Below are 15,181 nucleotides of genomic sequence, written 5' to 3' on the forward strand. Positions count from 1 at the left end.
CACTATGGCCGAGATACAGAACATTTCTGTTGCAGCAGGGGTCCCTCATGTTGCCCTTTTATAAAAGTTATAACTACAGCCACCTCCCACCCATACGCCCTCCCCCATCCCTGTCCCTAAGCTTAGCAACCAGTAATCTAAAATTTTGTCATTTCAAGGATGTTATATATATGGAATCACACAGTATATAATCTTTTAGATTGGGTTTTTCATTCAGCATAATTCTCTGGAAATTCATCCAAGTTGTTGCGTGTGTCAGTAGTTCATTCCTTTTTGTTGCTGAGTGGTATTCCATGATACAGATGTACAACATTCATCCACTGAAGGACATCGGGGTTGTTTCCAGTTTTTGGCTGTTACAAATAAAGCTGCTAGGAACATTTGTGTACAGGTTTTCGTGTGAACTCAGGTTTTCATTTCTCTGGGATAAATGCCTAAGAGTCCAGTTGCTGGGTCGTATGGTAATTGCGTGTTTAGTTTTATAAGAAACTGCCAAACTATTTTCCAGCATGACTGTACCACTTTACATTCCCACCAGCAATGGATGAGTGATCAAGTTTCTCTGCGTTTAGTGTTGTCCCTGTTTGTCATGTTAGCCTTTCTGACAGGTGTGTGGTGATGTCTCATTGTGTTTTTAATTTGCGTTTCCTCAGTGGCTAATGAGATTGAACATCTTCTCATATGCTTATTTGCCACCTGAATATCTTCTTCAGTGATGTCTGTTCATGTCTTTTGCCCATTTTCTAATTGGATTGTTTGTTTTTTACTGTTGAGTTTTAAGAGTTTATTTCTATATATTCTAGATACTAGTTCTTTCTCTGATATGTGATTTTCAAATAATTTCTCCTAATCTGTAGCTTGTTTTTCATCCTCTTTCACATGGGATTTTGCAAAGCACAAGTTTTTATTTTGATGATATATAATTCATCAAATTATCCTCTTATGGCTCATGTGTTTGGCATCAAGTCTAAGAACTCTTTGCCTACCTCTAGATCGAGAATATTTTTTCCTATGTTTTTTTTCTAAAAGTTTTCTAGTTTTACACTTTACAATTGAGTTTGTGATCAATTAGGAGTTAATTTTTGTATAAGGCCTGAGGTTTAGGTTGACATCCGTTTCTTTGTCTGTGGATGTCCATTTGCTCCAGCGCCATTTGTTGAAGAGGCTGTCCTTCCTCGATTGAATCGCTTTTGAATCTTTGTCAAAAATCAGTTGGGCATATTTGTATAGGTTTATTTCCAGATTCTATATTCTGTTTCATTGCTCCATATGACTATACCTCTACCAATATCACACTATGTTAATTATTGTAGCCATGTAATAAGCCTTAATATTGGATAGAGTTGTGCCTCTATTTTTTGAAAAAGAAGAATTAAGCTATTTGTTAAACTATTTGTTTAAACCATTCTAGGGCCTGTGTCTTCCCGTATGAATTTTAGAATTAGCTTATCTGTGTCTACAAACAGCCGTCTGAGATTTTGACAGGAATTGCGTTAAACCTATAGATCATTTTGGGGAGAAATGACATCTTTACTATGTTGAATCTTCCTGTCCAGGAACATTGTATGTCTCTCCATTTATATAGGTTTTCTTTAATTTCTTTCATCATCCTTTTGGAATCTTCAGTATACAGATTCTATACATGTTTACTAGGTATTTCATTTTCTTTTGAGCAATTGTAAATGGTATTGTTTTTCATTTTAGTTTCTGCATGTTCATTTTTAGTCTACAGAATGAAATTGATTTTTGTGTGTTGATCACATCTCTTGTGACCTTGCTAAACTTGCTTGTTAGTTCTAGGAGTTTGTTTGCTTGTTTTTTTTTAGATTCATTAGAATTTTCTATATGGACGTGTCATCTGCAAATAGAGACAATTTTATTTCTTCCTTTCCAATCTGTACTTCATTTTTAGCACATAAAAATTAATTAATGTGCCAATACTGGACATTTAGATTCTTAGTGGAATGACTGGGACAAAAAAGATGATCATTTTAGTGGCTTTTAATATTTCTTATTAAAAATGTTTCCAAAGGCACAGTGTCAGTTTTTTACTCCCATCAGCATTTCATAAACTGTTTTGCAGCATACTTCTCAGCTTTGAGAGTTATCTTTTTAATGTTTTTAGATAAAATAAGTTTTTACTTTGAGAGAAGAATAAGGTACATCAGTTTATATCCATATGTACTTATTTGATTAATTCTGAGGTTAAACAGCTCCCTTTCTCCTCCCCATTCTTTTCATTTTAACAGATGTTGTACATTCAGGCCTTACCGGGACCTTTCCTTTCAATGGATCCATCTTCATTTGTGGATGTTTATGGATATATTGCTACCCCTCGAATTTGGAAACAAAAGTCATCATTAATATGGCGTCTTGGCCCTGCATATCTCTTCGAAGAAACCATTTCAATGGAAACTCTGGAAGTTATTGACAAACTTGGCCCAAGATACTGTGGTAACTTCCAAGCGGTGCATGCCCAAGGTATGGAGTGTTTTGATTTATAATGATCTTGCTGATATTATTTTTTAAATAGACATTCAGTTATTTATAGTGTATTTATAAAGAATAAACTCAACACAGGTCAGTCATTAGGGAAGACTTCTGTAATTGGATCATTATATATTTACAACCTAACAGAAAATGTCGCAGAAAAGGAAATGACAATATCCCGTAGATTTCAACTCTAAAGCACATAATGGAGGCAAGGGGGTGGGTAGTACCATCATCAAAGAAAGAGAGAAGAGAATGAGATAAATAAGTTACATTCCTTTTAATGAAGAAGCTTTTTAACTAAAGTATACTGTTGTCTTCAATTATTAAACAGGCAGACAAAACATCCACATTTTCGTTATTGATTGTCGGCTGTTCAAGCAGGGAGCATTGCTCTCTGTGCTCTGTCACGTCAAGGGGTCTGCTCCCATCTGCGAAGGATGATAAATGAATCTATGTATGGAAGCCTTGTGCATGGTGAAGGGCGATTGAGCGCTATTGAGTGTTTCTCTCTCCAGGCCTCACATCTTCTTTGAATTTCATTTCCTCTGGCAAATGGCACTGGCCAGAGCAATGTAATGAAGTCAGCTGATGTTTTGCTGACTCGATTCATCCATGCTTCTCCAGTGGCACATGTGGCTCTCCCTGACTCAGGGAGCAGAGTGCTAATTCCAAGTGGGATGTTCACCATGGACAAACAGCTTGTTGAAAATCTTAGGGCTTTCAGCTCAGCCTATTTCTTTTTTTATAAGTCAGCTTTCTTATCACTTAGCATTTTGGTTTTGGAGAGCAAGGTTTCATCCTTAACAGATGTCTCAAGCTTTAGTAATTCACAGCTGGAGAGCCTCTATTTTATAGTAGAGTTAATCTTGTGACATTCCTCCACGGTTTTCTGTAAGTGTCAGAGAAGCACAGGTAGGGGCAAAACATGTGACATTGAAACGTACAACATATAAACACACAAGGTAACAACCTGTAACAACATAGGAACATTCTCTCACTGATCACTTTGCACGCAGCAGTAGATATTTACTTCTCTGAGGATTAATTTCCTTCTCTGTAAAGTAACAGTAAAAATGATTGAAGATGTGCTGTTTTAGGAGAGGACCCTGGTGTGGAAGCCACGCCCCTGGTTGCCGAGGAGAGTCTTTCCTGCGGCCTCCACATGGCCAGCTCCTCCACCACCACCGTTGCAGACATCAGGAACGACTACAACGAGGTCGACAGCCGCCTGATTGCCAAAGAGGTGCGTGTGCCTTCCGGCTTCACCTGCTGCCCCTTTGGAATCACGATCTCACGGCTCCCTTCAGCTTTCAATGAGTAAATGGACACTAATTATGTTCGCACGGTGTAGATGGATATGCACGAGAGTGCTTCCCACTTCCCTGGTTAAAATACTCTGTGCCTCCCCACCCATTAGATTCCCCCAAGACCAAACCTTTTATTTGTAATTGCTCAGAGAAGAAAGTGGGTGCTCTTCATTCTTCACCATAGAGCAAGAACAAAAGGAATATTTAGAAAACCTTTGTGACACTGAGAACCCCAATGAGCTTCCATTTTCTGCGAGCTACTGACCCCCGAACATTGCAAAATGCTCTTTGACTTGCTGTGTTTGTTTGTTTGTTTGTTTATTTATTTATTTATTTTGGTGAGGAAGATCAGCCCTGAGCTAACATCCAATGCCAATCCTCCTCTTTTTGCTGAGGAAGATTGGCCCTGGGCTAACATCTGTGCCCATCTTCCTCTACTTTATATGGGATGCCACCACAGCATGGCTTGACAAGCGGTGCGTCGGTGCGCGCCCAGGATCTGAACCCGCGAACCCCGGGCCGCCGCAGCATAGTGCACGCACTCAGCTGCTGCGCCACCGGGCCGGCCCCTGCTGTGTTTATTTTAAACAGCAAATTTGCAAAACAGCAAGCAGACACACTTGTAGATGAAGATGCCATTAGATTTGCCATTTCCTAATTCCTTCTTAAAGAGCCGAAATTGGGCTGATTTGTTGACATTCTCTCCACCCTCACAGATGGAGGGCCACTTCCCTTTACTGAGGAGGAGGGATCAGGGATTAGGTCCTGCTGAGAATCGAAGCTGTGCCTTACCAGCAGAGGAGGCCAGGATCCCCAACTTCCTGGCCCCTTGAAACCAGCGAGGCTGGGCTTGCAGAGGCTGGGCACCTCTAGACTGGGAGGGAGGCAGCCCTGCCTTCACAGCACTGTTTCACCTCCAAGTCATCTGGTCTTTCTCCCCCTCATTAGCTGTTACTGTGAGCACGTGGGGCACAACTGCATAACTGAAGCTGCTGCCTTGTGATTAAGCCACAGCCTGGGAGGCAGGACATGGGAACCTGAATTTTAGCTTCGGTCCCCTTGACGTTGGTTCAGTTATTATTCATTCACTGAGAGCCAGCACGGGGCCAGGCCTCGGGGTGCCTGGCCTCCAGAAGCTCGTGGACAAGACCTCTTCTTTTCCAGGAAAGTTTCTCAGGACTAATTGCTGCCAATTTCTCTAGATGAACGTTTCATCCCGTGACAATACCACGCCCGTGTTCTTGCTGAGAAATTGTGCCGGCCACCTCTCGGGTTCTCTTCGAACCATTGGAGCTGTGGCTGTGGGCCCGTTAGGTATGTCAGACCGTGAACTTTTACTGCTCTTTGGGAGGAAGGGCTGGTGGCTGTCATCGCTTGTGCAGCCTGGGATTCTGGAGCGGCAGGCAGGACAGAGCGTGTTGGGGAGCCAGGAAGGGGAGGTCAAGAGCTGGGAGTTAATCCTGCCAGAGAGTTGGCCTCCCACGCTGCATACGGGTCGGTTCACCTTGCTGCCTCTGACGATTCGGAGTGAACTCAGCTGCCACCAGGCTGGCATCTGTGCACAACGGAGGCTGTCTAGTGAGCACAGTGGGGCCTTTGAGCGGGGGCAATGGCTGTGGTTGTTTGGGTGAAAACAACAGCCAGCAACGGTGGGTGGCCTCGCAATCGGGCAAGAGCTGAGCAGCACTTTGGTTCAGGATCTAGAGAGCAGACATGAGCCGGAGGTTGTCAGAGCTGCCAGCACACTGAGGCTCAGAGGGCAACCGGCTCATCTGGCACTCTGGGCTGAGACAGAGTGTTTCAGCTGTCTGGTGACCCAGACAGCATTCAGCACAGGACTCTCCGTGACCTAAGACCTTCAAAGCCCCCTGCCCTTGCTCGCAGCCTGTCCCACGTGCACAGGCCCCTCTGCTGTGAGTGGACAGTGGCACTGGCAGCTCATTAGCCCTTGCATGCTGCTGGCGACTTTCCACTGCAGTGAAGCTGTGACGTGCTGACGGCCTGTCCTTTCGTCCCACACAGGGGTAAGGGTGTTCCACTCCAGCCCTGCTGCCAGCAGCCTGGACTTCATTGGTGGGCCCGCCATCCTCCTGGGTCTCATTTCCTTAGCAACGGATGACCACACCATGTACGCGGCTGTGAAAGTCCTGCACTTGGTCCTGACCAGCAATGTCATGTGTGACCGCCTGATGCAGCACATCTGTGGGTACCAGGTAATCCCACCTCTCGCGTGAGCCTGGGACTCCCCAAGGGGCTATTTTCCCCGAGGAGCAGGGAAGAGCTCTGTTAGCCCCAGTGGACATTCCCTTCAGCATGACTTCTAGAGAAAGGAAGCTGAAAGCCCCCAGGCCCCAAGCCCAGCATCACCACAGCAGAGGGCCAGGTGACAGCCAGCCAGCCAGAGAGGGGCTCTCATCAGGATGGTGTGCTCACCTGCCTGTGGCTACCAGCACCTTTCAGTGAAGAATTCAAGAATCATTTGTGACCCTCCACTTTGCATCTAGCGTGATGGCTAAGAGCCCAGGCCACAGACTGCTGGGTTTGAATCCTACCTCTTCCTTGAACTTGCTGTTTAACCTTGGATGAGTTACTCACCCTCTCTGTCTCAGTTTCCCCACCTGTATGATATGGACCATCATGTCTCCCGAATCATGAGGTTCCAGTGAGGACTAGACGATTTAATACAAGTGAAGGGCTCAGAATTATGTCTGGTCCAGAATATGTGCTCTATAGATGTTAGCTATCTTTAGCTCTTAATCTTTCTGTGCCTCAGCTCTACTGTGTGTGAAATGGGAATAATAACAGCACCTATCATGTGGGGTTGTGAAGGTTGAGTGAGTTAACACATGCTGAGTGCTCAGAAGTGTGCCCGCTCAGAGTAGCTGCAGTGTGCGTGCTCACCGTGATTGTCATTGCTGCTTAGTATTCATAAAGTCACTGCCCTGGGGTAATGTCCCGCCTGGCTGGGAGGCAGCCAATGAAGGAACCACGAGGGGGAGGGCTAGGGTTGAAGGGTAGACTAGGACATGTGGTTGTCTCCTCCTGGTGCAGGGAGAGAGCCTCTCTGTCTCTTTGGCCCGAGTCGGGTCTGAGAAGAAGAAAACTGTATGGTGTCACTTCAGGCCCCTCCCTCCCACCTGGACTGGTGCCACAGCTGGACAGTAGCCCCTTCCTCCTGCCTCTGTCTCCCAGCCCATTGATGGCAGCCGCAGTTCTGCGTTACAGACCCCATGATACCTCTCCCCTACATAAGCTCTTCAAAGGCGTCTAGTCACTCACTGATACAATATCCCTAAGTCCTTAGACTGGTTTCCAAAGGCCTTTCAGACTGGCCCCCAACCTGTTCTTCCAGTCCCACCTCCCGCCCAGCCAATGGTTCACACCCTACGCTCCCACCTCCCCAAATCCTGCGTGGCCAGGTTGCTAAACACATCGTGTGACTTTGTGTTCCTGTGCCCTCGGCTCGGAGTACTATCTCCCTCTCCTCCTGGGTACACTCCTTCTTCTCTTCCCAGGTCCAGCTCAGATAGCAAGAGGGATATCTCCCCGACCCCTGAGCTGGGTGTGCGACCATCTCCTGGCTGCCATAGCACTGTGCACATGCCCGGTGCTAAGCGCTCTCACACGGTGCTGTCATGACTACTCTGCTCATCTCCACCAGACTGCAGTTGTCTAAGGCCTGGGCTTTTCTTGTTCTTTGCCAGTGTATTACTGAGACCAAACAGTCATTCAGTAAATATTTTGGTAATAAGTGAATGGATGTATCTGGGTTTATATTAAAACTCAAGAATGGGGGCTCTTGGTATATAAATGTTTTCTTTGATTATATTATTAAAGGCAGTAGTAGTGGGATTTGTTCTCATTCAGCACATAGATATCTGCTACGGTGAGAGATTTTCATAGTTATTTTGAGCATTTCCAAAAAGGTACAAAGCGGTTCCTGCTCTCATGGGTGTATCCAGAAGGATAAAATAAGACAAATACCAAAATAATTTTAGTATAAATCAAACGCAGTAAGTGTCTGAGCATCTCTTCCAGAACCACCACACTCTGTGTGTGACTTGGTGGTTGCCCAGCCATCTTCCCAGAAACTCTGAGCTCCTTAGAAGGCTGGGACCCTCTGGGGTCACCACTGTCTCCTCACTGCCATGTGTGGGGCCTGGTACATCGTGAGTTCTCAATGAGTGCTCATTTCATGGACGCTGTGCCTTGAGAGCGATAAACGTGCCACAGAGCTGCAAAGGCGGCCAGTATTACATGTTGGTAGGGGCGTCAAAGAGAGCTTCATTGAGAAGAAAGGTGATCGGAGGAGGCCCAGAAGACTGGGTTGGCTGCGTTTTTCAGGAAGCGATGGTAGAAGCAAGGAGTGGGCCATGAATCTATTTACTCGACTCATATTGACTGAGCACCTCCTAATAGCCAGGCACTGTGTTAGGCACGAGGGAAATGGATGAACAAAATGGGTTTAATGTCTCCCTCCATGGAACTTACTGTCTGCTTCAGACTGTTTGGGCTGTTATACTAAAAATATATGTGGCTTATAAACCATAGACTGGGAGGCGGGGAAGTCCAAGATCAAGAGGCTGGCACATTCGATGTCTGGTGAGAGCCTGCTTCCTGGTTCGTAGATGGCCATCTTTTCACTGTGTCCTCACAAGGTAGAAGAGGCAAGGGAGCTCTCTGAGGTCTCTTTTATAAGGGCACTGATCCCACTCACAAGGGCTCCGTCCTCATAACCTAATCACCTCCCAAAGGCCCACCTCCTAATATCGTCACACTGGGGATTAGGTTTCAAGAGATGAATTTAGAGGACGCAAACATTCAGTTTTCAGCACTGTCTAGTGGGGTGGATGGAAAAATATTATTGTCATGAGGCAAAGACTTCCAAATACTTTGTTTGAGTAAAAAACCCATCAGATTCAGAGATTTATTGTATCTGTACACATGAAGGCAGAAGAAGGAGATTTTTAAATTCTTCTTATAGCTTACAAAAAGAAACATTTCAAATATTTATGTCTTTAAGGAAAATCAGATGGAAAGACTGAGCAGTGGTAGGGGAGGTGAGAAATGGCAGATCTGAGTCAAGAAACAAGATTATTATTATTATTTTTTCCTTCCCTGGCAACTCTATAAAATAGAACCCTTGTCCTACCTTATCCCTTTCTAGACACTTTTTCTTGCTTTCTGTTTCTTCACAACCTGAAGGCCCAATCGGCGTGACGTGTGTTTACTTGTTTCCATGTTTGTGATCTGCTTCACCGTCTGGGCACATGCTCCGTGAGGGCAGGACCAGGGCTGCTCGTTCACGGCTGCACCCTAAGAGCACGTGGCAGACAGGAGGTGCTTGGTAAGGATTTGTGGAATGAATCAGTGAGAGAAAACAAGGTCTTCAATGAAATGGCTTGCTCAGGAGTGGATCTAATCATTTTTTACCATTTTTTAGACTTCTACTTTGCCAGTTTGCTGGCAAAAAAGTATTTATCATCCTCTTCTCAAACTAGGCAACATCCAGCCAAGTTTTATAAGATGGATTTTCATAGCATAGTAAAGAAGGAGGATAATGTTACAGACTAACTTGAGGGATCCAGCATGGGTTTCTCCACATGGCTGGGAGGAAAGGGCAATTGTGGGTCAGAGGCACAGCAAGCCTGGATGGAGAAGGAGAGAAAGACTAGCTCTGGACTTTATCTCAGAGGAGATGAGCAATCACAAGAAGACTTGGAACAGGGAAATGGAATGATTGATGTTTTAGAATGACCTTTGACACCAGTGTGGAAGATGGGTCGGAGGGGTGCAATTTGAGCCGGGGACTGAGATAGACTTCAATATGCTGTGAGGCTACATTTCTGACCTGGGGATCCTCGAGATCTCTGTGAGCAGCCTGGGCAGATAGCACCGGAAAGCAGCCAGTGCTGTGTGCCGAGTGCTTCAGACAGGAAGGTGGGAAGACATTTGGGACATGCAAGTCTGAAATGTCTGTGAGACATCAAAGGTAACTGTCAAGTGGGATAGATGGTTCTGTGGCTTAAAGGGGCTGGAAGTATAAATGTGAGAGTTGTCAGTTTCACCATGATGACATTTGATCCAAGGAAACTGTTGAAATAGGCAAAGAGAAGGATTAGGGAGAGAAGAGAAGAGGACTGAGGAGGAAGCAATGAGGAGCTAACCACACAGAGGTAGGAAATATGATTAAAACCCAACAAAGGAGATTGAGAAGAAAGAAGAGAGAAACTGAAGAAAATTTTGTCAAAGAAACTGAAAGAAGACAGGGTTTCAAGAAAGTGGATGTGGTCTAACAATGCTAAATGCTGATAAATAGTGAAGCCAACTAATGACAGAGATGTCCCTGTTGGATTTGGCACCTGGAAGTCATTGGTGCCCTTCCCAAGGCAGGCGGACAGGTGGAGGCAGCAGCCAGCTGAAGGGGGCTGAAGAGAGAACGTGAGGAGAGGATGGAGCCAGAGTATGCCTAAGGTGCTTTCTAGGAGTTTGCCTCTGAAGATGAGTAGAGAAATGGGGTCCAAACTAGAGGTATCAGGGCTCAAGGGAGGGTTATTTTTAAGATGAGAAATAGTACAGCATATTTGTCAGTGGAAGGAGATGACAGAAGAGAGAGCGATGGATGGAGCTAGAAGAGAAGAGCTATCCTGAGGAGCAGTGTCCTTGAGAAGGCGAGACGTGGGTTCCAGGTGGATGGAGACCCTGCTTGTGACAGGAAGGAATGCAATACCTTTGTATTTGTGGATTTGGAGGTGGGAAGACGAGAGTGCTCACGTCTAATGGAGTCTATCTTCTCAACAGAGTACGAGGTCGGTGGTGGAGGGGAAGGAAGGTTGGGGGAGAGGGGAGAAGAGATGCAATTCTCATCCTTAGGATGAAGAAAAGCAGTTTACTAGAAAAACAGAATTGGACTACCAGGTCAAATGAGTACTAATTTGACATTTGACACTATTAATGTAAAATGAAGCCAGTCAGCCTGAGTGTGCGATTTTTCTCAAGCAACGTTCAGCCATCCTAATTCTATCCTGGTGGACATGGGGGGAGTGGTCAGATTTCAGATATGTCAAAGAAGTGACTGGAACAGTCTGAAAAGATATTGTGTATTTACTGACCACAATTGTCTTAGCCAGTTTGGGCTGCTATAACAGAATACCATAGACTGGGTGGCTTATAAACAACAGAAATTTATTTTCTCACAGTTCTGGAGGCTGGTAAGTCCAAGATCAGGGTGCCTGGTTGGGTGAGGGCCCTCTTCTGGATTGTATGTAGATGGCCAACTTCTCATTGTATCCTCACATGGCAAAGAGCAGAGAGAGAAAGCAAGCTCTCTTGTGACTCTTATACGGGCACTAATCCCATTTATGAGAGCTCCACCCTCATGACCTCATCTAACCCTAATTATATCCCAAAGGACCAACCTCCAAATACCATGATACTGGGGGATAGAGTTTCAACCAATTTTGGGAGGACACAAACGTTCAGTCCAAAACAACAAGCAAGACTTCCCAATGGCACATTGACAGAGGGTGTCTAGGGGGACAGGGAGAAGGGGTGGACTGTGTCAGATCCAGGCACAGGGAATCAAGCTGTGGATGAGCTGAGGTGAGAATTCAGATGAGTGGATAAGAACCCAGATGTTCATGGATGGCTGGGCAGCCTGACTCTTGTGTGACTGAGGTCAACAGAGACATACGCCTAGGTGAGATCCATCTTCTTAGCCTCTGAGATAGGTGTGGGCCACTGGGATCCCAGTGCCTCCATCCTGGTATGGATGCCTGCATGTTTGCTAGTTTCCCATGGCCTTCCACAGTAGGATGGCCGTCAGTGGCTGCAGCCTGAAGTGATGCTCGATGTAACTGAGTTCATGAGTAGGTGCTGGCTTCCTGGTGATACAGCAACCTTTATGGGATGGTTATGAATGTAGAATCTGGTAAAGGAAAATGAGAAAGAGCGTTCAGAAATGTAGGAGGCAACCAGGAAAGAGTGGCTTTCCGGAAACACAGAAGATTCAGGAAGGAGCAGGGGGTCTCCAGTGAGAAGTCAAATCACACGAGTACAGAAAGGTGAACGCTACTGGGGGAGCAGCCACAGAAGTTGGTGTATGTTTTTCTTCTGAGAACGGGAACGAAGGAGGTGGCACCAGAGAGCAGAGGGTTTCAGGCTGGGCTGACCAAGGTGTGGTAGGAACAATCAGGTGAAGGAGAAAGAGTCCTCACGCTGTATTCATGAGTAAATTGCCTTGTGTTTTAACCTTTCCAGATAATGGCGTTTCTGCTGAGGAAAAAGACTTGTCTCCTGAACCATCGCATTTTTCAGCTGATCCTCTCCATTGCTGGCACTGCAGAACTGGGCTTCGGGTCATCTGCCATCACCAACGTTGGCATCTTCCAGCACATCCTCTGCAACTTTGAGGTGAACTGGAGACTGGTCATTAGCCCTACAGGCGTGTGTGTGTGTGTGTGTGTGATGATAAAGAAAGGCCGGAACTTCCTCTAACCCAGCAGGCCAGCTTCCTCCATGGTCATGACGGTAGTGAGAGGGAAAACGACAAAGGCTTTGGAGCCTAGAGGCCTTGGGTTATAACTAAATCCTACCACCTATGCGCTGTGTGGCCTCGGGCAAGTCTCTTGACTTCTCTGAGTTTCAGTCTTCTCATGTGTGAAATGGAGACCATCGTGTCTCCCTCACAAGCTGGTGTGGGGGTCAGACCAGAAACGATTTCCAAGCTGGGGAGTACCATATATATATACATTCCTTTGCTCTTTACAAAGGCTCCTATAAAGGGATGACTGAGAAGCTGAGGGCAAGCCTGAGGCTAAGTGAGGACTGTTGCACAGTATCTTTCGGTGGATCAATCCATTCACAAAGCATTGTTTACAGATTTCCCCTTGGGGAGGGGCACTGGCAGTGTCCTGGAGACACGGTGATAACAAGGACCCAGCCCTCCACCATCATTTGGGCCCAGGACATGACAAAGGTGACACTGCAATGTGCTGGGTACCAGCGAGGCAGGTGCAGGGCATCTGGGGAGTGGGAGTGAGAGAACAGTCGGGTCAGATTTATGGATCAGGGACTCTGGGGCTGAGTCTGGCAGAACGCATTCAGTGGGAGAACATTCCAGGTGGAGTGTATGCTATTTGCACACATGTAGGGATGAGAGCAATCATGGGATTTGAGAGCGAATGGCTTAGAGGGCCACTGCAGGGATGTTTGTTGCAGGTAGAGGGGAGGCTGGAAGGGGAGGGCAAGAAGACGGCTGATGATGCTAAGCTGCAGGACATGCCCGTTAGCCAACACATGTTGGGGGTCCGCGGAAGTATTTTAAAACTGTTCTTTTAAATTAAAAAATAATATATTCTTGTTATAGAATATTTTAAATTACAGAAGAGTAGAGGGAAAAATTCCTATTTCTGAGACCCAGACATCTGTTGTCAACCTTAAATGCATCCATTTTGGGTACTTTCTGTGCATAGTATATATTTTTTTATCATAGTCACAATCACAATGTAGGTATTATTTTGAGTTTTGCCTTTTCTCACATAGCATAAACAGTTTAAAATCTTTATTACGGAAGTTTACAAGCATTGTTCTGAGGTCAGAATAATAATCTGTCTTGTAGAGAGTTCCTGGTTTCTTCATCATTCTCCTAGTGTCACATTCTTAGATTATTCCTATGTGTTGTTGTTATGAACGAATGCTGTTATAGACAGCATTTATGTGTATACATTTCCCCCACTTTTGAAAATATTTCTTTATAGTGATTAAAGTTGAATTATTAGGATACAGGCTTTATAAACAATTTTTCGTTTGCTGATAAATTTTGCTAAACTGCTGATACATGAGAGAGTTAAGTAAAGAATGATATGTTAGAATTTTATTTTAGGCCTATTACTCTGGTGGTGAGAGCCCCAGGCAGGGAGATAAGTCATGTAATTGTTGCAGAAATCCAGGTGGAAGATTTCGAAACCTGAATTGCAGCAAAGGCAGTGGGATAAAGAGGAGGACCAGTGAGGATCATAGTTTAAGTTAGAAGTGACTTAGAACTGAACAACAAGGAAAACACTGTGCAGTCATGTGTCGCTTAACGAAGAGGATATGTGCTGAGAAATGCATCGTTAGGTGATTTCGTCGTTGTGCAAACATCACAGAGTGTACTTACACAAACCTGTATGGTATATAGCCTACTACACACCTAGGCTGTATGATACTAATCTTATAGGACTATGGTTGTATATGCGATCCGTTGTTGACTGAAACGTCATGTGGCGCGTGACTGTAGATCAAAACAGGGAGAAGGGTGCCGCTGCAAGCTGGACTTAGAGGAAAATTTATAGTTATCAATGTATATATTAGAAAAAGAGAACATTTTAAATTAATGCATGGAGCCTCCAAATCAAGAAGTTAGAAGGACCAAAAAAAAGAAAAAATCAACCAAAAAACCCCACAAAACTCCCCCAAACAAACAAACAAAAGCAAAATTCAGAGAAAGAAGGAAGGAAAAACAAAGGCAAGAAGATAAATTAATTAAATAGGAAAGAAAAAACAGAAAGGATCAACAAGGCCGATGACTGGTTCTCATAAAACAGACAAACCTGTGGAGACTGGTCAAGAAAAAAGACAGGAGGCACGACTCGGTTAAATTAGGAAGGCAGAGAGGGAATGAGCAGGGAGGAAGGAGCAATTGGAAAGGCAACAAGAAAACAGGGCAGCAACTTCGCGCCAAGAAATGTGAACACTTAGCTCATTTGAATAAAATCTCCAAGAAAATTTACGTCTCCAAAACTCACACTTCCCAAAAATAAAAAAATCAAATGGTCCCATGACTATCATATAGATGGAATCACGGATTTAAAATGTTACAAACAAACAAACAACACCCACAAGGAAAGTCCAGGCCCAGGGCGTCTGTGGGGAGGTTCTACCAGTCAGGAAACGGGCCATTCCAGCCTATAAACTCCTCCACGACACTGAAAGGGGGCACCCGCGGCTTATTTTATGAGCTAATCTTGATACAGAACCAAAAAAGGACAAAGGGAAATGAAAAAGTGCAGGCCAATCTTATTCATAAATATAGCTACAAAAATCCTAAATAAAATAGCAGTTAATCGAGTCAGGCCAGGACGAACACCCTGGACCTGGATTTGAAGCTGAGTGGAAGGATTGTGGAGGGAGCCAGCGAAGCCTGGAGCACGGGCTCCCTGGGCACCATGGGAAAGGAGACGTGTATAAATGGCTGGACTAGCCTGCTAAACAAGGCAGCACGCCTTGGCTGCACAGCCGCCCCTTCTGAAGTGCTATGGCCGTATCAGGCAGCTTGGCTCTCAGGCATTCTTGCCACCAGCCTGGCCGGAGAATTGCCTGTGCAGGAACCCACCGTGCCC

The 15,181-nt window shown here is 45.2% G+C and overlaps 1 protein-coding gene across 1 annotated transcript in view; it reads left to right on the forward strand.

Annotated features, from left to right (window-relative positions):
* Window positions 1-15,181, forward strand: part of WDFY4 (WDFY family member 4) — a 276,540-nt gene that overhangs the window by 77,704 nt on the left and 183,655 nt on the right. Inside the window, exons 19-23 of the mRNA XM_004432449.3 lie at window positions 2,250-2,481; window positions 3,591-3,736; window positions 5,003-5,114; window positions 5,823-6,013; window positions 12,060-12,212. Coding sequence (XP_004432506.2) covers window positions 2,250-2,481; window positions 3,591-3,736; window positions 5,003-5,114; window positions 5,823-6,013; window positions 12,060-12,212 — 834 coding nt within the window. The remainder of the gene's footprint in view (window positions 1-2,249; window positions 2,482-3,590; window positions 3,737-5,002; window positions 5,115-5,822; window positions 6,014-12,059; window positions 12,213-15,181) is intronic.

This window comes from Ceratotherium simum, chromosome 6, assembly GCF_057802395.1.
Source record: "Ceratotherium simum simum isolate JZ-2026a chromosome 6, ASM5780239v1, whole genome shotgun sequence".
Taxonomy (NCBI): domain Eukaryota; kingdom Metazoa; phylum Chordata; class Mammalia; order Perissodactyla; family Rhinocerotidae; genus Ceratotherium; species Ceratotherium simum.